This window comes from Mugil cephalus, chromosome 9 (assembly GCF_022458985.1).
Source record: "Mugil cephalus isolate CIBA_MC_2020 chromosome 9, CIBA_Mcephalus_1.1, whole genome shotgun sequence".
NCBI classification, from domain to species: domain Eukaryota; kingdom Metazoa; phylum Chordata; class Actinopteri; order Mugiliformes; family Mugilidae; genus Mugil; species Mugil cephalus.
This window is the reverse complement of record NC_061778.1, coordinates 16,709,247-16,734,042: the sequence shown is the minus strand read 5'-3', so window position 1 is coordinate 16,734,042 and position 24,796 is coordinate 16,709,247. Positions and strand designations below refer to the sequence as shown.

The 24,796-nt window shown below is 41.2% G+C and overlaps 1 protein-coding gene across 2 annotated transcripts; it reads right to left on the bottom strand.

The window, feature by feature from the left end:
* Positions 1 to 799: 799 nt before the first annotated feature.
* tbx4 (T-box transcription factor 4) lies at positions 800 to 24,102 on the bottom strand. 2 transcript variants are annotated; one of them, XM_047594394.1, is made up of 9 exons: positions 23,824 to 24,102; positions 17,309 to 17,454; positions 16,892 to 16,986; positions 8,684 to 8,803; positions 7,075 to 7,222; positions 3,844 to 3,996; positions 3,634 to 3,722; positions 3,263 to 3,498; positions 800 to 3,183 (listed from the first exon to the last, which is right to left on the bottom strand). In XM_047594394.1, exons 2-9 carry the CDS (start codon positions 17,450 to 17,452, stop codon positions 2,507 to 2,509), a joined length of 1,662 nt encoding a protein of 553 aa, XP_047450350.1. In that variant the 5' UTR covers positions 17,453 to 17,454; positions 23,824 to 24,102; the 3' UTR covers positions 800 to 2,506. The 2 variants fall into 2 exon arrangements, with proteins under 2 accessions (XP_047450350.1, XP_047450349.1); XM_047594393.1 differs by lacking the exon at positions 23,824 to 24,102 and adding an exon at positions 21,182 to 21,692.
* Positions 24,103 to 24,796: the final 694 nt, after the last annotated feature.

Here is a 24,796-nt window from a genome sequence, read left to right as displayed (position 1 = left end):
AAGTTCATGAATCTGTGATTGATTGGGCAGCTGTATAGTGCTTCGTAGTGGTCTTTATATTTTGTACATTATATGTCGTGCAGTAAAACAAGTTCAGCAGAGAAGTTACATTAGCAGGACGTCACTGATCAAAGATTTTCTTATGCAGAAAGTCTGAAAAACACAACTGAGGTTTTTGATCTCAAGTCAGAATTAGGCATTATGAGAAAATTACATTTAAATAACTAGTTTGATAAATGACTTTCTTTACATAATAATAGGCCAGCATAAAGTATACCGTGTAAGCTTTTTCAAAGTCATAATCTCACTTGTGTTTACCAAAATCAATTTGATTTCATGTCCTAGAGGTGATATTGAACATCATGATTTGTGATTTGAGGATTTATTGTTTAGTAGGATTAAAGTCTCTTGACAGGTTACGATTTTACTGTGTTTATGCATTTGAGCAAGAAAATGTCTTACTAATCTTGTTTTCGTTATGATATTCTTGTGCATCAATTAAAACATCATTGACAGATAAGAATGCCAGTTTTTTCAAACACACTGTAACTATTAAGGTTAATGTGGCGTTTAACAGGATCTATAAACTCCTGCGTTTGCTCTTAGTGTTAGCTTAATCCATTCCCACCTGTAGATTCATTTCTCTAATAATACAATTTTATTAGAGCACAATTAAACAGCACAATGTGACAAGGTTTATAATGAAAGAGATTTTTTTTTAACAGAATAGATCAAATCTAAAATTAGAAGTGTCTGATGTAGTGCACTGTAGTTGCCTTGGATGAAATAAAGCAAACAGTTCGAGGCATGGAAATGTTTATTATTCAGGTGTGCAAAACTGTCAGTATATTCAAAAACGTTATATTCAATTTACATGAAATAAAACACAAATGCAGTAATGCATCAGGGATGACCATCATATCCTACAAATAATCTGGCCTTGTCAATGCAAGTTCTCTCTGGAGTTATACTGCTGAGGGTTTTTACTTTCAGCCTCCCTGTCTGCTCAGACTGCTTTGTGTTTGCAGTCCTGCGAGGGTTTTTTCCAAGTTAGTCATTTGGGAGCGGGATTTGTGTGCAGCTCTTTTTTTCCGGTACTACCATGGCTTAACAGTACTCCTTTAAGCTCACATCTGGTTGTGCCTGAGAGTTCTTCGCAGTCCCATTTCACTGAGAGATCCTTTGGAGTCACGAGTTTGGAACCAAGCTTTTACAGCCCACCACAGTGGTGTGGCTCAGTCACAGTTTTCTTCAGATGAGTGCTGGTATCACCCAACAGGCAGGGACTAGATCTCGATGTTAACAACTCTTGTGATTTTGTGATGAATCCATCATTTGATTTAATTGCTCTCAATGTACTATGAATTATGAATGTTAATCCATCTGATGTAATTAATGTCACGTTGCAGTGCACTTGATGCACATAAAGATGTAGCAGATTTTGGCACATCTGAATAATCAGGAGCCAAAAGGCTTGGCTCTGATAACTTTCAAAGTCCGTGATATCCTTTTGACATCATCACTCTACTATATTTTTTTCTTACTGTCAACAAATCCCAAGAAAATATCGAAATCGACACATTAATTGACCACATTTTTCATGAACACAGACACGTTTTTCTTTTCTCTTTTTTGAGTCAATCCGACTCATCCAGTACCGTCCTGCTGCTGGAAAGACTCTAGCATGTTTAGTTCCACCTCTCATGGAATGGACACTGTGTGAGTTTACACACAGCTCTTATGTTTGCTGTCAAGGCATGAGGAGGGCCCATAATAAATTCCCTATAAGGTGAAGATGTACTCAAGAGCCTACGGTTGGCAACAAAGAACAGTTCCCGGTTGTTTGTATTGAAATTACTGAACTTTTTTTATAAAGGCCACCTAATGTAAGATTTACATGGTCAGTAGGAGCTGGGCTAGAAAGAAGACGGGTGATAAAAACAGGGTAGGAAAGTCAGAGATTTTTCAGAGATCAGCTAACACGTTGTATTTTTGGTCTTTAAATGTGATTTATTGACATTAAGAAAATATATATATATAATAACGCCAATCTTATCCTTTGATTTTGTTTAATGTTGGAACCCAGCATGAAATGATAAAACCCTCAGTGCTCTGTTTTCCCTGGGAAACTGTCAGGTATCCAAACAGGTTTTTACGACCTTCTTAGAGCAAGAACAGCAGCTGCTATATTTTCCCTTATCTATTTTCTTTGTCTTCCTGGTCATTGGTTTCCTCGTCGTTATTTTCCGCACAACTTTCCGTTGATGGTTGAACTCCGAGCGCTGCTCAAACTCCTGGTAAGTACTTGAGTGTTAGAAAAACTCTTAACTGTATCTGATCACATATACTGTAGTACACTACGCTGCATAAGTAAAGGGGTACTGTTCACCACAAACAGTCTTGTATGCAATAGCGATGCGATCACTATTGCCTGGCAGTAACACCCACGGTGGGATTTTGGACTTTTATGTTGGATAAAACTGGATTCTCCAGCAGGTCAGCTCCATTAGCTGTCAGTCCAGTGACTCCCTGTGGTACTCAGCCCCACTTGGTACTGATAGGATGGATCTCGGATGGATATAGAGCCTTGTGTGGAATAGGTTGAGAAATCTCTGTGTGGACGGAGTGGTGATCCTGGCTTCTTGTGGTACAGAGGTGGATGGCCTGCTCTGTCTCTTGATCCTGGAACAGATGGGGAGCATGATGATGATGATGAGGAGGAGGAAGAGGAGGAGGAGGAGGGTGGTATAATGGGCAGACCTCGCTGGACTGTCGCTGAGTTGTATACCCCCAAGTCGGTCTGGGGTCGCGCCACCATTGATGACGCAGGGTGCGGTACCACTGGGGTGACCGTGGCAGAGTTGGTGAAGTGAGCTGTGAAAGGCTGGTACGGGACGCCCTCCATGCTATAGCGAGGATAGGGCTGCATTGTAGCCCACATGTTGCAGTTAATTGAAGGGGAGTTGGTCAGGTCATCTGTGTCCGCTGTCCCAGATCCAGATTCCGTTTCCATGCTGCCGTACATGCAAGCTTCTCTTGAAGTAATCGCATCGGCGCAGTACGGATGAGACAGTAAGGGCGACTCGTAAGAGGGAGGCGAACGAAAGTAATGATCCTCTGAGACTGCAGATGATGTCTCCAGATATGGCCGCTTGCATCCGAGCTCCAAGTGTCGGGCATTATCTGCAAAGTGATATAATTAACTGCAATGATTTCTTACTTCTTACTTTCTATGATTACCAAACAGTGTCTATGAGTATACCTCTGTGTTTGAAGCAGTGATACAGGAGGCTGGGGTCTCTGCTCTGAGGGAAGTGGTTCGACATAGGATCTTGGGAGTCTGAGTTAGACAGAGGAACTCCAGTCTCATACTGATAAGAGGTCAGGACTTGAGGATGACCCGTTAGAACTCCTGCTCCGAGTTTCCCCGTTAGGTGACTGTGTGAGGAAATGAGCCTCTGGCGAACCATGTTCTTTGAAATGACTGGATATTCTTTCCTGTAGATGAGTAGCATAAACAAGGTAGAAATTGTTTATATATACAGTACATCAAGTTTACGAGTGAGTTTCAACGGGCTGAATGGTTGTGTAAGATCAGTTTTACTTCTCTGGTCTCTTTTTGTCTGAACATACCCCTGTAGCCTTGAGACGCGCAGATCTCCTTCTTCGCTTCCTCGAAATCCTTTGGCAAATGGATTGTTTTCTATCTTCAGCTGAGTAATCTAGAAATATGATATTTCATGTTTGGCGTCATGGTTAAATTTAATCAGCCTACAGCTACTAAGTAAACGGTCGAGTGAGTGTAATCCCACTGTACTCATATTTTTGAATGAGTTGATGTACCTTGTGGTTTTGATAAGAGGTTACAGAGATGAAGGCTGTCTCATGAAAGACATGAGTACAGTAAGCGGTGTTCTTTGATCCAAAGGCGTTGTTTTCATCAGCCTTGACTATGTGTAGTCTGGGCTGGTACTTGTGCATCGAGTTCAGGATGATCTAGGAAGTGAAAAAGAAGGCAACACATCAACAAATGTCCGAATATATTAAACACGGCCAGCTGTGGTACAACTAGAGATGTGCGTGTCTTTCCATCTTTTTCGCCACTATTTTGCAAATAATGGCCACTGCCAGGATTAATGAACACAAAACGCAACAAAAGGAAAATCTGCTGTGCAGGTATAGTTGTCTCTGGCACAGATTTCACTACTTAATGTTGTTTCTATTCAGCAACATAGGCTGTTCCCCACTGGCCCCTTTTTATTTTGTATTGAGGTAATATCTCAGGACATCAAGCAGCTCTGCATGTCAGACGAACAACGCAACTCCTAAGAGGAATATGGGTGCACAGCTTACACAGTATAAAACCAATCAAGCAAAACGTTACGACCACCTGCCTAATATTGTGTAAGTCTCCAGTTCGGACTCATCAGAGAGCATTCAGAGGGTGTACCGTGGTGATCAAAACAGGATCTAGTGGATTTGTAGGCCAGGTCAACACCTTTTGCTGTTTTTCATGTTTTTTACTTTGAATTCTTCCTGAACAATTTTGTGTGTGTGTCTGTATCCGGCTGTATTTAGCAGGGGATGGCTGCTGCCATCAAGTAAGATCATTGCTATGGGGTGGGGTGCCTGGTCTGGTCTAGATGATACATAGATACATGTCTAATTAACATCCATGGGAATGACAAAAGTTTCTCAGCAGAACATTGCATTGTCACAAGATGGTAAATGTTATTTACTTGGCTTGTCAATGATCATAATGTCGTGCCTGATTGGAATATATTTTAACTACACAGTATCCCATGCTTGTTGCAGTACCATATTCCCTGATCAAGTCCACACTGCTGTGTTTCCATTGCGCCTAGAAATGTGTCCCGAATATTGCAATAAAAAACTGGTAATGGAAACAGATTTTGAAAAATCTCTCAAACATTGCTAAAACACTTTTACACTCTCATGAGGTGGTTTTTCACCGGTGTCACCAAAGACGACGCAGGGGGTCATGTGATCAGTTGAAGTCCATCTTCCTCAAAGTGAAGTCTCGCGTGACGACAAATTGAGTGAATTATGGGATATCAGAAGATGAGACTTTACGAGAACCACAGCTCATTCGCAAAACACCTTTCAATGGAAACACTTTCAGAAATATCGCTTTTATTTTGAGAAAAACTGAAAAGCAAAGCAACTAAAAACCCACGCAGACACTGGGAGAACATGCAAACTCCACCCAGAAAGGCCCGAGCTTGACTCAAACCCAGACCTTCTCACTGGGAGGCATCAGCGCTAACCACCGAGCCGCTGTGCCGCCCTCAGTGAACACTCTATATATTTAATTTCCATCGCACTTCCTGGGGAATCCAGTCAATGCATCTCAATGTAGCAGGTGGCATGTGTTTGAGCACAATATTTAAGTGTTTGGGTTGCTGCAGGTCGGCTCACTAGCATCACTCCACTCACTGCAGCTCAGTGCTGTGGGCAGCGAAGCGTTAGCAACAGTAAGGCAAGGTCATCACTAGTCCAGCTCTGTCATGGCCAATAAACGTCAAGCTCTGCACCTCGACTCCCCTCCTCATTTGCCAGACACTCTCCCGAGGAGCCTTCTCCTCCAGGGGGCTCCCAAAGAGAGGCAAAGGTTGAAGAGGGCGCAGGGAGCTAGGCTCAGGTTGAACACAGAATGGCCCCTCGCTCACATGCTCCTGTTGCTGAGGCGGGCTGGAGACAGAGATAAGCTACTGGCTGGTTCACCAGAGGCTCTCTGTTGACCTTTGTCTGCTCTCCTGTCTGACTGCTGTCTGAGTGTGACACCGGAGACTCTTGGGTGACTGTCTGAACGCAGTGATCAGGGAAGCGTTCCTCAGATCAGTGAAGAGCACTTGCTTTCATCTCCACCGATATAAAAACACGCAGACGTGGTTACTTGCTTTGAGTGATATGAGTCAGAGCAGAAGTCCTGAAGCGGCGATGGATATTTTTAATTGCCAAACACATCACGACCCAACCCTACCATTGTATAAGAACATCACTGTTGGACAGTTGTTTTCCCAAATGCCAGATTACAGCCAATGGCGATTTTTTAAAAATTCTCTCTGTTTTGCAACCCCGAGTCATCTACAATACAAAGAAGACTAAATGTCACAGATTTAGATTTAAAGGGTCTTTTGAAATAGAAGTGTTTAGTCCTGCGGTATGAACCACCGAACACTGATTCCTCTGCGTGCCCTCCTACTGCTCTAGATGGTGAATAAACTCTGTGCATAACACATTTTTCAGATGTATTTTTTTTGAACCACTAGTGAGAATCTAATGAGATCACAGGGCTGCATTTGAAATTAGGTCATCACATAATTCCAGATATTGGAAGAAGAAGAAGAAGAAGAAGAGTGAGAACTATTGTTAAACAAGTAATTTTTACACTTCCTGTAATGAGCATAATTAGCACTGAATGGGGGTTCCTTCAGTGCACCTTGAGAGGCACCGCGCTGACACACCTCCTGGTCTGGGCGTCATCTGGGTCCTGCCTGGCCTCTAACTTGCTCTGTCCTCATTACTCGCCCTTTTCACTGGCCAGGCACCCAACTCAATCTGACAGCAGGCCCCGCCACTGATCTGAGAGGTTATGAACCTAATGAGCCCGCCCATTGATGGGATGGCTTCGGACAAGCTATCCCAGAGTCTCCCTGGGGAGCGCTGCCACAATCAAACTCTTCACCTCCCTCTGCAGCCTCTCCCTCTCTATCTTTCTCTTTCTTTCTCCTTCGCTCCCTTTACTTACGTCCACCCTTCTATTAGGAATTTGCCTCAGAAAAACAGTTTGCTGGTGCTCACTCTGACTTTTTTTTTTACAGCAATAATTTTCTTTTAGTAGTTTTGTCATGACATAATGTCCACAGGACACTAGATATATGTGGATGTAACAATTCATTTCAACAGGTTGGACATTTTATTCTGTGATTTAACCGCTAAACATTTAAGAACAGGGAAACATGCGACTATAAACACAACAATGGCGTTCTTAAAACCAACACATCTTTCTCCATATGACTAACATTCTCTGTAGGTACTGTTTAAACTCACATGCCCGAATGGATCCAGGTGATTATTAGTTAGCTTCAGCTTCTGAAATGACACCAGTTGCCTCATCCAGTGAGCTCCTGTGGCCGGGGAATCGGGGTGCACATAAAGCCGACCAGGCATCGCTGGCTCAGCCTTGCCGGCCACCATCCTAAAAACGGATTGAGAGTGAACTGAAGAGTCAAACTTAATAATGTATCAATGCATGCTTTCCAGCCTTCTTTTTTTGCTCTCTTTTTTTCATTCAGCATGCCACCCTTTTACCATAACATAGCTGCACACCACTGCCCTCAACCCTCACAGTATTAAATCCCTTAGACTGAAAGGCCCTGGTCTCTGCTAAAACAGCATTACTAATTATGCTGCTCCAAGGTGTCGCTGAGGAACACCAGAACCCACCGACTGCAAGCCGTGCCACAAGATCAGAAACAAATGGCAGTAAAAATGGCTGGTCTGCTGGAGAGTGTGTTCTTTTCAGCTTTTCCTGGCAAAACTTTTTTTTTCTTTTTTAAGCTTTTATGTTTCACTGATGGATGGAGCACGGCAATGTCATCACCTCCACATGCAAGGTCAACTGGAGAGATACTGAGTCCAGTCCAAAAGTTTCTTTCTTTCTTTCTTTCTTTCTTTCTTTCTTTCTTTCTTTCTTTCTTTCTTTCTTTCTTTCTTTCTTTCTTTCTTTCTTTCTCTCATGCTGCTAACAAATACCATGCATCAGAAGATATTTGCCGACATTATAGGCATAACTTGAACTTGGTTTGGTCCTGTCTATGAACCTCTGGGTTCCAGAACAATGGCCATGACCAGGGCTGGGTTAACCTGTTAGGACATTCCTAAGAACATTACTAAACTGGCTTCTGATCACACAAAAACCCACATTAGTTGAGTTGAAATTACCAACACAATGACAGGCAGAGAACCTCAGGCATTTGTGGCAATTATATGTTGACCATGTGGTTGAAGCTGGAATCTAATGGCAGCCAGTGTCAAAGTCTAGTGTTTAATCTAGGATTTAAAAATTTGTTCAAAATGAAAAATTTAATCCAGGTCACCCAGTGTATGCCCAGTCTCTCTAGATAAATTGATCCAGCAAGGAGGAAAACCACTAAACACTTTTAAATTGTCGTAGCTCAAGTAGTTCTGCAAAGCTACAGGCGAGATCAGACTCATTAACTTAGAAATAGGAAAATAAATGGATCTAATACAGCAACAGTTCTTCTTTTGACTTTGACACTCCAAGCCTGTTTATAATTTTTATATTGGGATTAAATTGCAGCCATATTCCACATAATACCAGGCTTTAATGCAGAGACAAGTAGATTAGATTGCATTATCTCTATAATGTATCCAGACACACATACAGGCCTGGAAATACCAGGTGACAACAGGGCACATGTATAACTAGAGTAGTTTTTTATGAAATGTTTGCCAAAATTACAAGGGAATTACTGAACAGAACTGCAAAAGTATGCTTTATAGCTTCCAAATTTAACTTTAATTAAATTTAAATTTGATTTTGTATGCTTAAAGTCACATCAGTAAACCTCTGACATCTGTGGCGTTCAGTTGTCAAGAATCTGAAACAGCTTTCAGACTGCTCTTACAAACTTACCACTTGTTATCACAGAATTTGTACCGATGGTCATCAGCTGGAACAATGTCAATAAGCAGGATGTATTTGGTTTTGGGGTTCATCCCGGTCACTTTAACCTTGAAGCTAGGAAACATCCTCCTGTTGGGGATTGTAAAGGAAAGCTGTTAGATGAACCTGACCTCAGTCACACAATTCAGCGGATCTTAATTGGCTTTAATGACAAGTCAGCTGCCTGCCCTTGAGCCTTACATTTATTAGCTTAAGCACCTTCTGTGCAGTGAAATAAACTCTTGATCTCAGATAAAGTTCAGCGAATTTAAAAGATAGTGATTGCATTTAAACATGTATATCTACAGCAAATTCCAAAACTAAATGTTTGGAATTTCTTCGAATAATTATAACCTTCTAATAACGCACAATTCTGCTTTGGCTATGCTCTCATTAGTGGATCTCCTAGAGAGTAAACAAACAGGTGTGTGTTTATAGTATGGTCATGGATAGTGCAGCTCGGTGAAGTTCTTAAAGGATTGAGATGCAAGGTCCCAGAAAGATCACGGGACTGAGACGCGAGTAAAGTGAGAAGCTGCCATCTCGGAAACCTGATATAAACCGACGGCCAACATTAAGTGGATGAAATTACTTCTACACAGATAGCCACACTATCCGCACGGTGAACCCCGGGACCCGTCTGACAAACCTTTTTCTTAACGTTTGTCCTTTCCGTCGAAGTCTCCCATTTTCTGGCCTGGTAATAATTTGTCTCCCTGCAGGCATTTATTTAGGAGAGGGCTGAAATCCTCTCATACTTGTGAGACGCCATAAAAAGTATGGGAACACGCTCGATCTTTCATCTTTTAAAAGCCCCGGGAATAAAAGACAGAATATGCTAATATAGCAGTCAAGGCTATAAAACACATGAAGGAAGCTACCTTTCCTGACCTCTTCTGGGAAACCAAAAACATTTTCATCCCATCTGTGCCAGAGGAAATTTTGCGAAGGGCTCTGCACCCCCTTATAAAGCCCTAAGTGGTTTTTAATGGCACCCCAGATTGGACAACAGTTTAGACAGCCTCCTCGTCATTGCTTAAGAGGCTACGGTCAAAAAGGCCTGCAGTTTATCTCTGGGTGTTGTCCGTGGCAACGTATTCAAACACTAGATGACACGCTCACAACAGCCTTGCGTGCTTTTCTCGGGGGATGGCGGAGCACCAAAACCCCTATCTTTATACTTGCTGTCCCAATTGGTGCAAATGCCCGTCTTCAAAGGCTCATAGTGCTGATCATGTTACTGTAAATACTCCCTCACGTAAGACAGTGGGAGATGAGAGGGATTGAGGGCAGGTAATTCAAATCTCTCTCCCAGGCTTCAAATCCAATCAGTAGGAGAGATCAGTCCTGCTATCATCCTCACTGAAAGACGGGTTAATCTTAGAGGAACATTCAAAACAGACCTTCGCTCATCTCTGGCTCCGCTCACACCCCACAGACAGAGCAGATGGAGGCCTGTGTCAACACATGTGGCCCTCGGATTTGTATAATATGGCCGTAACTACCTAATGTAGGGGATCTGCTTCTGTTTACTCCTCTGAGTGTGTTCAGCCAGAGGAATAAGCTGAGCATAAACACAAATGATAACGACATTATTTTGTAAGTCGTGTCGAAGTGCAATAATCTGTACGAGAGGGCTGCAAATGAGGGCAATCAAACTTAATTCGCGGCAGCAGTCACAATGTTGCTCTCACTTCCATACACAAAAAGTCTGAAAATGTTTCACACCTTTCCTACTTTCACACCAGTGCTGAGTCCAGTACAGTTTAAGAGTTGTGTAATAGTCGATGGCAGAAAGTTAAATACACAGTTGGCCTCTACGGACTCTTGATTCCAGACAGACGGGAAGGTGTTTAATGCATTGTTAAACAATCTGACCCTGTGTCAAATCCAGGTTTTACACTTAGATTGTTTTACCTAATATTGAACCTTTGTGTTGGACACAGTGATGTTAGGGAGAACAGTGTGGCTGCAACCAATGAATATCTAGTGTTTGATCACTGTCAGACAGAATAAAGACACACGTAATGTAATTAATAATTAATTAATTAATTAGGGACTGAACAATCTAAACTAAAATCTCTTGAGTTTACGATGAGCAGTAAAAATAGCAAATGAATTAAGCTGATACCAGCCAGTATTAAATAAGCACCAAATTGTCTTCAGTTACACTCCTGTTAATCAAATAACTACTGAATCAAGCATTTTAACTGTAAGCTACTGTTTGCACTTAGAAAAAATAATGAGGCTGCATTCATTCAAGATTACGTGCAACAGGTTGGCAACGATGGGGTTTAGGCTTAAACATACAACTTATTACAGACTAAAAATGACCAACAGTTTGGCTTTGGGATGAAAAGCAATAGCAGTAAAAAATGGTGACAGTGACTTAAATATAATAGAAAGTTACTAGAAAATAGAGTCTGAAACACCAAGAAGATGATTTAGAGAAATGGAAGTTTAAATGAGATGACCAACTTTACATTTTGGACAGACATACCATATAGTTATTTTATCAATCAATAACTTCTCATGTTACATATGGTATAACACAGTTGTATCCCTTCTGGCCTCCCTTGTTGCCCTTATCGTCCATGTCAGCTGTTTTAGTGGCTTTCACCGCGGCCCCGTCTCCAATACATGTGATGAAACGTGTTACACGGCGCCGCGTTTATTAAAATACACGCGTATTGCAAATGAGTATCACTTATTTTCAAAGGCAGACAACATGAAGGCACGCATATACATTTGGTGGTGTGACTAAGTGAGTGAGTTTAAGGGGAGCATGAGAAATGGAAGTTGGCGAGTGTGTGTATGATATCAGTGTCAGGGTGTGTGTGTGTTTCTGTGCCCAGCCAGCTGTTTCTCTTAACAATCCCACATGTTTAGGCCCTCCAGTGATCCATTCCCTCTCTGGGAATCTCCAGTACCATGGCGAGATCAAAAGAGGGTCGGGGCTGGGGTGGGGGATGATGAAGCGCTACGACCTAGTCAAGTCGGGCCTATTGTGGGCGCCGGATTCCTCTTATCAACCCGCCGCTGCTTTCTTGACGGGCTGTGTACAGAGAGGGAGATTGAGGGAAGAGCTGCGCTGGGCGCTTTGAAGAGGGAGGATTATGCCTGGACAATGACACTCACCATAACAAGTCTTCTAGGCTCAGCTAGTCGCTGCTTGGGAGTTGAACTGAGTCAGTTTCAAGTCGGAGTGTTGGGGAAATGTACGATCCCTCGGGCGACGGCCTGGTGGTTCTGCCGTCGCGCCTCCTGCCCTGTCACCTCTGCACTCCTTACACCGCTAGCTTTAAACTGGTTTAAAGCAGGGCATCACTTTAATAAGATTGGCTTTGACACTGCAGCGCTTTCCAAGTTGTTTTTTTATTCTATTTTGTTACGTCTTCAATAAATTTGGTCCACTCTATAAACATCGTTTACTACCTTTTAAAGGCCACAAGTATTGACATTATTAGCATACACTACAGTTGTGTGAATCTTATCTACATTGCGTTACGTTATCAGGTGTTTTAATTTGGTGATTTTGAGGTAGAACTTTCATCATTTTACAGAAAGGCATCAACATTATTAATGTAGTAGAGCCTAATGACCCACAGTCAATCCTTCTCCCATTATCAAAACATAGCTTAGCCCCTGAACATTCATGGTGCTATATATAGAAAACTTAACCCTCTTGGAGTTTGAACTACTCTATAAAATACACGGGATCTGTTCTGTAAAGATACAAGAAAGTAAGTAAGTATTGTTCAATTCAGGGACCATTAGTGGATTAGAGTAGAATCCTCTTAATTTGAGTATAACAATCATTATTGGTTTGTTTGGGAAAAACTATAAAGTTCAGGTGTACACTTCTATTGCTCAGAGCAAAATCTACATTTTAGTTGCTCTTGAACATTTCAGCGCTTTGTCGAAATGTTTTAAACGTGTGTCCATAATTTAGACTTCATCATAGCTTGTTAACTTTTTGATGTGTTTTCCAATAAATGTCCGTCCAAATACCCTTGAAGTGGTCAAAAACACATCTCGTGTGCTCAAAATCCTGTTGACTTTCAGCTGCTTTAAGGCAGAACCAGTAATCCAGACTGTCCGCAGTTTAAACTGACACTCAGTCTATCATGTTATGTTTAAAATATTACAAGTAACACTTAACATTTTGACATGAAATGTCTGTTTCGGATCTCACCCTCACGAGCTTTCTGTTCACATCAGACTCAACAGTGCGCATCCATTACGCCCATTTAGCACGGCCACGGCTCTACTCCTCGTCCGCTCGTGACCTTTAGGTTTCAGTTCCATCCACGAAGGCATCAACACTCACCAGAATCTCCTAATCCACGCTAGAATCATCGCCCACTTCGCTTTGTTTCTTTTCCGCTTCATGTTTTGATTTATAATGTGATTTGTTGTGACAGCGAAGTCCATCATTGCTTTAAAGTGTGGCTATGCTCCCCTTTTTTTTTTTTTTTTTTTTGTTACATATGGTTCATGGACACGTCACCTAATGGGAGCTCACAAAACAAACATGTGAATACGCCAATTTAAAATAAGATAGTACATTATGAATGGGAAACAAACATAAATTTGATTCCATATAAACTTTTTTTTGTTTGTTTTTCTATATATTTATAAAGCGAAATCACTTTATCATAGTGGACAGATGCCAAAGTGTGTGAACGAGTAAATAGATGTAAAGCACGTTGTGTAGCAATTACTAGAGAGCTTCTACTAAATTACTAGATCATTTGCCACTAACCATTAAAGTCTCCAGCTTAGACAACCCTAATGTTTGACGTACACCCCAACTGCATGTCATGCATATTTCTCTCCCTATGTTGCTTGTCCCTCTTCACCGAGACTCAAATAAAGCCTAAAAATAATCTTGTAATAAAATAATCTCTAGACAGCTTGAAGCCTCAGGAATCACAAGCAGACCTTCTTTAAAGTACCAGAAGACCTAAAGATTATAGACCGCTAACCTACCTACCTACCTATTGTCCAACCCCCGCATCTCAAAAACTGAGCTGGTGATGATATTTGAATCGGTGCGGACGGTGTTCAGCTCTTCAGAAATATTGAAAGTCCACAGTTAAATCAGCTTATAATGTTCTGAACTGACTAATCAGAAGATAAGATATCGGGTAAAGGGGTAGCTTGTGCAAAGCCAATAAAACGTAAAGTATTTGATTACCTTGTATAAAAAAAAAAAAAGGAAATTAAATCATAAACAAATGAAAGGCAGTCGACTCCCTCACACTATCTGATCTGATAACAGTTTTTTTATGATTTCATGATCATTTTATGAGTCTTGACGACTTGGCTTGGCTCACCCACCAGGCACAGAGTAACTCCCAGTCAAGATTGCAGAGAACACATTGCCACATAGTCACCATTAGTCGTTGATCTGAATGGAAATGTTTTTTATTGTTTTTTTGTTGTTTTTTTTTTGTTTTTTTCCCCCATTGGCAGCAAAGAAAATGGATTTTAATTCTTAGAAGGGGACACTTCTCTTCAGGGAAGTTATTTATGCCAGAAGTGTCCCCATGGAATTTAGCACCGACATGCTCTGGATGGATTGTGGTGACTCGGATCCTCTGACGGGCCATAATTTTAGCTCTTTCCAACACTTTACAGCCTGGTGATATTTAGCCTGTCCATTTAGTGCTAATTACAAATACACCTCCTGTGGCACAGTTAAGATTGTAAGCAGCATACTTCAGTCTACAGCCACCACAGCACCTCTTTAAGGCTGTATCTAACTAGCATGGATGTAGACCCTTTGTTTTCTTTTATTTAATATTTAAGGCTGGGTCGAGTATAACCGTTGTATTTCCCCCTAGATATTAGACTTCCTTATCCAGCAGCACTGAACATCATATTGTGCACTGTCACAATGCATTTTACATTGTGCATTCAAAGCTCTTTCTCTTGTACACGTTTTGTACAGTCTAGGATGTAGTTCTCCTTTTTTATTTTTTGTCCTGTTTATTTGCAAAGGTTTATAACCTATCAGATAAATTATTATTAAATAATTATTAAATAATTATTAAAATAATAATAATAATAATAATTAATTAGGTCCCTTGAATAATTTGTCTTTAGTTGTATGATTGTTAGACAAATCTATCACTATCGTGGCAGGTGATGCCACAGATTTGACATAATATTAACACATAATAACACCCACTAGATACACTTCCTTGCCTGCTCAGCCATGTCTTACTGCTTTACCGGGCCATGCTCCCTTCTACACATCTCCTCCCATGAGGTAGCGAGCAACTCCACATGCACCGTTCAAAACCAGCTTGAATAATTCACTCTGCTCTTCGTATCATTTTCATTTTCAGAGCTGCTTCTCCTGAAGGAAGAAGCCAGTTTATCAGTGACCTTCGATGTGTCTGCAGCAGACTTTACTGCAGGTAAACCCCGGGCAGGTTTTCCACACAGCTGCACAGCTCCACCACGGAACAGCCCTTCAAAGGGCTTTAAGGATTCAGAGCCCACTTTATCAGCTGGACAAGGGAAAGCCCATCTCTTATGGTTATGCAGCATTAAGGAAAAAATGTGGTGACCTTTTACATTTTTTTTTACTGGGGGAAAAAAAAAAAAAAACATCCCATGAGAAAAGAGAGGCGGAGGTCGATTTGAGAGTGTACTCATTCTCTGGTTAATGTCCAAAGGCCTCACTATCTAATCCTCAGGTCGCATTAAATCCAGAAAGCTGAACGGTCAATTGTGTTTTCAATTATGTCGTCTCTGCAGCAGGAACTTTCTGTCTCGTCTTGAAATCGAACTGCTGTACGTTGCTATTAGTTGTCTAAAGGGATGTTTGCAGAAGCGTATGATACTTGTTTCGTGCAATGAATCCATCACTTAAAAATCACTTTCTGCAGTATTTTCCACAAACCTTCCCTTTTTTGTGCTGAAGAATACGGTTAGCTTGTAACAGATTACGTGACTAGCAACATGCTAAACATTTTCCAAGTTTCTGTTGACATCTTGGGGGGAAAAAAATCCAGTGAAAATGATTTCCCTTTTTCCTTCCTTTCGGGAATTCAAGGAAATTCATCACTATTTGCGATTAATGAACTCTGGTATAAATGCTGTAATGATTTATGTCATTTGAAGGAACTCGGTTCTGAAGCCCAGACTTAATCAGGAGCGGATCTAAGGAGGGGCGAGAGGGGGAACCCGCCCCTCCCCCTCTCCGACTTTTTAGTCCCTAAAAGTGTAAACTTTAGCATAGATAAATATCACTGGTATGTTTAGCTCTGAAACAAGGGCATGATATACATTTAATGAAAAGGCAAGTTATTTTGAGAAACTCTTCTCTCTCTTGACTAGTCAACGCTGAAATATGGTGGTATTTTTATAATGATTATAAAAGATATGATAAAATTTTCTATGACCCCACCCCACCACCACCACCACAATAAATAAATAAATAAATAAACCACTAACAAAAACCTAACTCTAACAATGAAAAAGCTGTGCCTTAGAAAATAAATATGAAAATTAGCAACATTAGCAAATATTCTCTGCAAGCTCACGCTGAAAGCCTGACAAGAAAAAGACGATGGAAAAGAAGAACACAGTGGGAAAGAGAGAGAAGGCACGAAGCCAGAGAATGAAGAGAAGAAGAAGTGAGAGAGGAATCAGTCAAAGCCCTGTAACGATAGAACCATAATTTTCATACGTGGGGACCCCCACAAACTGCCCGTCCATGCCACCCTGCCAAAACGTCTTTCCATCGCATGTAAACCAGAGATCCAGATCTGCCACTGGACCAGATGATTCACCATTAACAGATGTGGAAGATAATCACTTACATTTACTCAGCTGTAATTAAGCTCAATTTTGAGCCACTTACTTTTTATTCGTTCTCCCACTCCACCGAGCAAAGTTTCCTCGTTCGTTTACATGTTAGGAATCGTCATTTCGTGAAAATCATAAATTATTATTTAAATATGGGCTCCAACTGAATCTGTGACGGCATTAGAACCCTCTCTGCGTTTTGTTACAGTCATTAACAACTTCCAAAATGCAGCAGTGAAAGAGCAGTTATCAAGTAAACGCATTCCCGTTCAGTTCTAAATATTTTTTTTTTTTTTACCAACGTCTAACCTAACTGTGTCCCTGATAGATAGTGAGATAGACGGCTTTACCAACCTCCCTGCTTTAGTGATGATCATCTCTGTGCCGGCCTCGTGGAACTTCTTCCACAGCTCCCTCTCATGAAGAACGACCTTAATGTTCTCAATGTTCTGAAAGAGAGTGGAAATCAACTTTAAACAATTCAAATCATTCAATACAAACTTTTATATATTTGTTTATAAACTTAAAAAAAAATTTACAGACACTCTTTAGTCATGGATGTATTTAAAAGATTATTCTGTCAGCACAATTGATGAAAAGCTCATTTTAGGCAGTGTTGATACTTGCTGGACTCTGAAATTTGCCGACAAATAACAAATAACTTAAGCATCCCGGACACATTATAACATCCTAGCTTTCTACACAATAACCCCCTTAACAGTCTACAAGCTGCAGCTACAGTAGCCAACCCTCAGCGGCCTCTTTGAGTACCTGATCAGGCTCACTGGTGCTGGGAACGGTGGGAGCTGTGGACAGACCCAGTCGTGATTGGTCTGGAAGGAGATCCGTCTCCCCGCCGGTCTGGACCCGGCTCATGCGTTCATCCGTCACAGTTGAAGCCTTCTCCTGCAGCATTTCTGCAGGATTAGAAGAATACTCAGCTGTCAGACTTATCAGTGAATAGCAGGGAGAAATGTCCGGTCTGCTGCGCTGACCTGGCATGTGACACTTTTCACATGTGATGTCAACTGTAGAAATATGCCACTGCTTCTGCACCAGTGTGCATATAGAGCCCATATACAGTAGACTGCTACGTGTGTTGGAGTTGGCTAGGTGGTGGCCAATTCAAACAGTTATTTAACTGTTTAATAATGAACACAGTGGTCTAGATTTAGTAACATTTCCCGCCTCGGTCACTCTCTGGATCTAGTCTTATTATTAATGTCTTAATTCTTCGTGATGATAAATATTATTACTAACAATTACTGCATAATGCGTGAGTGCGTAATGGTAAAACGTTTGTGTTGCAGCTGAGCAAACGTTGGTCATAATCTCACACGTTTCCAATAGGCTTTTGAGTGTAAATAGAAACATCTAATATTTAATTAAAATGTATAAAACCCACACCTCTCTGAAATGAATACGTGTTTGCCCCGCGAACGACAGCTCTTAAGCCGCTCTAGCAGAAAATGTATTTTCCACTACAACAAGCCACTTACATTTAGTCCATAAAAGCCTTTCTATTTACATTACTTAGCCAACCCCGAAAAAATTGTCTGAATGTCAAAAGTGGATGTGCTTGTAATACAAGTGTGTTAATTTCTCCAGTGAGAACCAGCTCATTTGTTTGGACTGGACTTGGTGTTCAGGCACCAGTCGCTTAAGGTGGAAAATAGCTCGTGCTAACTTGAGCCAAGGGGTATTTGCAGTGGTTTATTATTGGATGTAGACATAAAATAATAGCTGAATGGTGAAAATACTGTGGAAATGTTTAGGTGGCATGACTGAGCCTTAAATATTGCTGTTCGTACTATTCATCTGCCCTTATCCTGATACACGACATCCTGTTATTTAAACACTTACACAGACTTTAGCAAGATATCAACAAAAGTACACTGCTGTTTTAGGATCAGGGGAAATAGTTTTATTCAACATTAGTCTGGCCCATGTGCCATTTTTTTTAATTTTTTTTTGCTTCCTTTCATGCAAAGGGATTAATTTTTCCAGCTGGAAGTCACAAAATCCACTGGGTTTTACTACTCCGTACCATCTCCATTTATTTAGGACCCCAGCACCCGATGACGGTCTCGCGTTAACCTCGGCCTGCACAGGCTTGTGTAGCTCCGTGACAGGCAGTCAGCAAGTCCAAAGCTCGGGTTTTGTTTCAGATTTGTGGACGAGACTCTGGGTCAAAGCCTCAGCAGCAAATCACGCTGCTCATGCTGTACGCTGCGCAGCGATGGTAGCTGTGGTAAAAATGCAGCCGCAGAGGAGAACGTGTGTGAAATGTTGTTAACGTGCTGTTAAAGCGAAGCAGCTCGGAAAGACCGGAAAGACGAGTCTCGTTTCAAGTGTGAAACATGGTAGGTGGGACTGAACCGGTTAACAGGAGGGGAGCAAAGCCAATGACGAAAATCAGCTAAGAAGTATTCATCGAGGTCGTTACGTTGACCGTTATATGTCTGCCTGCCTGTCACACCTGCAGAATAACTGCACATTGTCTTTCACACTGTTTCATAACCCCCCTCCATCTGTGTCTGTGTCTCTTCCTGCTGCTGCCGCTCCAACTTTTACGTCCGCTCTTCACCGTTGACCGAGTGCAGCTTGCAGCCACAGTTTTCTGAGTGCTACGTAAAGATGGAGCAATTGGTGATGTACTAGCTGATTTACTTTTTCATTCCAGCATTTCAGAAAAAAAGCAGTTGCTTCTTGAGTGAACTTTGAGGCCTTTACAAGACTTCAAACGTAAATTTTCTGACTTTACTCTGTCTATGTTTTAGGTGCAGCTCAGGCTGACTTTAAGTTCTCACCACTCCCTGCAACTTTATTTGTTGTAAACTTTGCCCTCGGTTTTATTAACCACCAATCTTGCCGGGGCGGTGAAACTAAAAACTACTCAAAGTATTTTAGTGTGAAACCTGTCGCCGCCATCTGAAAGCTCAGCGCTGTTCATTCCTCGGGGTTGCACAGTTTGGATGTGGGCCTGTAAACACAGAGCGGCCACTCTCTTAGCCATGAAAGTGGAGAGGCGGCGTCCAGTGTAAACTGATGGAGACATTTGTGAAAGCTAATAAAGATAAGGGCTGACAGAGGAACGGGCCACAGAACTTTTTTTTTTTTTTTTTTTACAGTGTCAATCTGAACCTTTCACTAGTGCCGTTTAACTGAGCGGTGTGAGCCAAACCCCCGTTTTCTGTTTCTGTCACTCTGGACATCCAATCTGAAAACTATTCAGGGAGCGTATTTCTCCACCCGCTGTGGCATATTGAAAGATGTCGACACCATAGAAAGTTAAATAAATAAAAAAGAATCTCCTGGCAACGCTATTTACAACACCTACCAGGTCTAATTAAATGTGTAAAATCCTTAAGGAGGTCAGGAAGAATTAGAAGCAACAGTTAATCTGTGTGAAGCAGTAAACAGTGCGACAAATGTTTCACAGTGAAAATATCCACTCTGGAAAAAAAATAATAAAGAGAGTTTTTGACTGTTTTTTTTTTTTTTAAAGCAAATCTACAGTTATTTTTCTCCCAGGTGATAAAAAAGTCACGTGGTGTGGCCTCCATCAGTATGCGTGAGGTTCACTGACCCTTTTATTAAAACCCTTAAGAGCTCTGTTAGAAGCAGAGCACGCTGTTTAATTTAGATGAGGACTGCCAAACTAAGGCTAAGAAAAGATCTACGTTGTGTAAGTGTGTGCTGTTAATTGTTGTTTTGTGTGACATTTAAAATATTTAAATCTACCGCCATTGTGCGTGTGTGTGTGTTTTGCGTCATGCATGAAAGCATGGAGGCCTGGGCATCAGCACAAAAAAATGTTCAGGTCTAAATAGTGACAAAATTATAAAATAAGTAAATAAAGCACTTCAAAAATACGAAGGTCTAATCAGACGCACGAAATCCTCCTCACCGCACTTTTTTTGTTCAAACTGCAATAACCAATAATATAAAGGATAAAATATATAATAAATTAGAGCTAATGGCATTTAACCTGACTATATTCAATAAAACTCAAGATGAAAAGAGACGTCCACCGCCAGTGAAAGTCTTTCAGATAACATCATCCATGTATAAATATTATTTCAAGAAACTGAAAGTGAAATATTCACATAGTTCATTTTTATTTCAAATTACTAACTAGTCGTCGGTATTTTGGCAATAAAATAAAGTGAAAGTTATTTGTCATAATATAGAGTAACGAAATAAATAAACAGATATCATTATAATTGTCTGAGCACTGATATAAACATTACAATTATCAATTGTCATAATAATATTAATAATAGTAATGATAATAGCGGCTGTGGGATACATAAACGAATGTCTTATATTAATAATAATAAGTTTACTTTAAAAAAAAAATGCCTAAGGCATGTAAAAAAAAAAAAGAAGAAGAAGAAGAAGACAGACACACTCTTCCCTCCACCGTGTGTCAGGTTCAGATCCTCCCTAGCCTATCAGCTCGTTCTCCAGAGGTATAATTATCGCAGCTGATTCCCACCACATAGGATGCCACTATGTCTCGAAGCCTTTCTGCGCTCGCTAATACACCCGCCTGCGCCAGACAGCGATGATCACAACAAGCAGGCCCTCAGAAGGTAATCAATGCATGTCACCAACAGCGCAGACGCGTCTCGGCTGTACCTCATGCAGTCAGGTATCATCTGCTTAAATCCATCCCTGCGCACCGCAGCTCGGTCTCCGGCCTGCAAACAGCGGGGTGTTTCCCCTTCCCACAGCGGCCGCACGTGTTTGGAAGAAAACTGCTTGTTCTCAAGCGGGACTCTGGCTGCAATCCTCTGGGAAGTGTCGGTCCGTTCGGCTGCTTTCAGCCTCTACTGCGTCGAGCTGCGTTCTGCGCCTGTGCAGTGCGCTCTCTGAGCTCTGAGGGGGAACTCAGTGGGGTGTTTTCTTGGAATCACACACACACGCGCACACACACTCACACACACACATTGCTGCACTCAGCTGCTCTGTCCTCATGATGTGTGAAAGCTAAAGGGGAGAGTGATTTGTCTCTCATGCTTGTTTCACCGGACCGCCGCTGAAGCTGTGGCGGAGAAGAGGTGTCTCCAAGGCGAACGATGCCTCCTCTGAGCTTCGGTACCTTCTCCACGCCAAACTCTCTCTGCACTCCTAACACCGCCAACTTGCATCCAACTATACAACCTAGTCAACATACACTGTGCGTTTTTTTTTTTTTTTTTTGGATTACATTATAGACTGCTTTTTGGTTAATTGGAGTCTAAACATTTTGTAATTAGTCTACATTCCTGCAGGCATCAACAGTGTGTTTTAACCGTGTCCATCAGTCAATAGGCCGCACTGTATTCACCTGATCTGCTCAGTGTTTAAGGCAAAAGTAAGTAAACCCAAACAACCAATATTTAACTTATTAATGCACCATTAATAAGGGAATGACCCCCATAAAGAAAGGAAAAAACATAACACCACCAAAATAAATAAGCCCAGATATTATTAAGTGTAACTATGATGTTTAACCTGCATAGGCTATATGTATGTGTGCTGGTACCCGTTGCTGGAACAAAATATTAAAATATAATAGTATATATATATGTATATATGTTACCTCTTATAAATGACACACATGGGACAATGTGAATTGTATAACCAGGAATAAAACGTTCCTATTATTAACAAACATGTCAACTTCATGGGCAACAGGGTATATATGTCTAAAATATTATTTCCATCTATCCATAAATAATTAATCCATAAAAAATATACATAGGCCTATATCAAATTGAATCGTGGAGCTGCATTGTTCGTTTAGCGCTGCAGACTTTATTATTAATGCTTATCAAGAGGAAATCAATAGTGGCCCAAGGCAGCGGCAACCTGTTAAAAGTCCCACATAATAAAATGACAGTTTGGGCTCTTTCGAGGCCCAGTCACTGAGGATGACGCGGTATTTCTAAGCCTTCGTGTCTTCCCACTGACACCCCCCGAATGCACCAAAAGCAACCGAGCACATCCTCAGAAGGAAATCAATTTACACCGCATGAGGCTTTGGAGATTACCTTTCCGACCTTTAAGTAGATTATAATGTCCTGATTCACTGGCAAACCAACAAGTTAAATGAAAGGCTTGAAGGAATTAAAATAATAAATTAGTTGCATGCCCTCAAACTTCCAAAAATGCTCTAGAAGGATACTCAAGGAGCAGGTTACGTGTGCGGGTGAGCGGTAATAACACACCACCAGTCACCACTCTGCAGACCCGGGCGTCATGAGTGACGCGGAGGCCGCGCTGCGTTTGCAGGTGAAATATATTCTTGTGGTTTTGCAGTAAATGAAGCATGAGACCTGCAGCGCGTCTATAAATCAGGTGCCAGCGTGACTTACATATCTAGTTGGTGACACGAGTGAGCGAACGGCCACCATTCGTCATTCCCCGTGTGTGTGTGTGTGTGTGTGTGTGTTTGCAGCTCTGCTCCGCTGCCTTTCCAAGCAGTCTGATAGCGCTGCTGACAGACGCTCAACTGCGACTTTCCCCCAACTGCTGAGAAGTGCAGAGTGATCGGCTGATGGCTGCTTTATTCTGAAGCCACAATATATACACACATTCTCACCACGCATCACTTGCACCCTAAACATCCTCTGCCTAATTTAATCCAAACCTCGTTTTAATGTCATAATTTCCTTATGGCCCTCCCCGCGCATTTAATCTGCTACTCGATTGAAATATTAGCTCCTAAAGAAAGCACGGGCAGCGTTTGGCTGAGCGTGCTGATGCTCTGTCCACACCAGAAACTTTGCAAAAGCCCTCTCGTTCTGATGTGGCTGCAGTAATTCAGTAAACGCCCTAACTCCTCCGGAGCCAATTAGCCAATCAATTTAATTAGCCCGAGAGCAATTACTGTATAGTAAAGTCTGAATCCATTCACAGCCTGTAATATTCTGCATCTAACAGTACATCACAGGATGCACAACATGCGGCCCATGCTCATGATCAGTGCATGTGATAATGTGGAAATTAAACCTGCAGAAGTGTTGCTGTTTTTCAAGGAGCAACTTTTGAACCTGAAACTGTCTTTGCATGTTCAAATTTAATCAACGATAATATTTTAGTGTTTAGTTTCCATAAAAAAAAAAAAAAAAGATTTCATTTGACTCAAATACACCAGGCTAAATTGCTAAAATCACAGTTTAATACCAGTTCATAATAATTAAAATATTGTTTTTGCATTTTTTTGTTTAAAAAAAAGTTTTCTTTCTTGCTCCCTCTCTCTCTCCCTCTCTTTTTTTTCTGGAATCTGTTCTTACCTCCTGCCTCGTTCCCTGCTCAGCCTGACCTCTGTGCTCCTTCGGTCTCCTCTCCACTGGGGGAACAGTCAGTCCTCACTGTGCCAGACTAATGCAGCACCTCTGCAAGCATCTGCTGCAATCAAAAAAAAAAAAAGAAAAAAAAAGAAAAAGTTAGATATTTTTTATAGCAGCAGGATTGAGCTCAGGTTCTTGGAAGAGAATTGAACCTTTTACACACTCCCACCGTCACGTGGTCGGAGCAGGAGGAGGTTTCAGCTGCAGTCAGTCCAGACACCAGTGCTGGACTGGAGGAAATCTGACTTCCATTTGGGGAACACTGGAAGGGAGACAAACTTCAGTGTTCAACTAGTTCTCTGAGTACTTTTTAAAGAGCTGGAGTAGACTAGATAGCCGACGTGTTCATGGGATTTTAGAAAAAAACAACAAAAATAGTTACACACTGGCTTTTGATACTGTCACACTGTGGATCATTATCACCATTTCTATGTATTTCCTGCTGTTTTCATAGAAATATAAAGAACATCACAAAAAAACAAAAAACATTTCCATATTAGGTGATTTTTCATGTTTTAAATGAACTTTCTGTTCCCCTATGGACTGATAAATTTCAGCTCTACCTACCCTGATTTAAAACCTCATACCATTTTCTCTAAAGCTGTGTGTTTTTGTTTAGTTTTTTGAAGGAAAGCTTGAAGTCGACACGATGAGGCAGAGCAGCAACTACCATTTTTTTTAATGATTATCATAAATTTTAATTCAAATAATTTTAGAAAATAGTCCACTATTTATTCTTGTTACTTTTCTATGTACGCTGTTGCAAACTGCAATTTCCCCATTGTGGGACAAATACAATTTTTTTCTTCTATTTCTATTCATTTTTAGTTTTTATATGATCTTGAAACATAAACATGTATGTAGTCGTTCTCGACAGTGGAACAAGGTGTTTTTCTGTCCAACCATTGCAATTAAT

Coding starts and splice junctions, on each gene's coding strand:
- tbx4 (XM_047594394.1), bottom strand. CDS start 17,452: ATGCTGCAGGAGAAGGCTTCAACTGTGACGGATGAACGCATGAGCCGG. Junction 8,804..16,891: donor ATCATCACTAAAGCAGGGAG/GTTGGTAAAGCC, acceptor AATCCCCAACAG/GAGGATGTTTCCTAGCTTCA. Junction 3,723..3,843: donor CCTCTTATCAAAACCACAAG/GTACATCAACTC, acceptor TCATATTTCTAG/ATTACTCAGCTGAAGATAGA.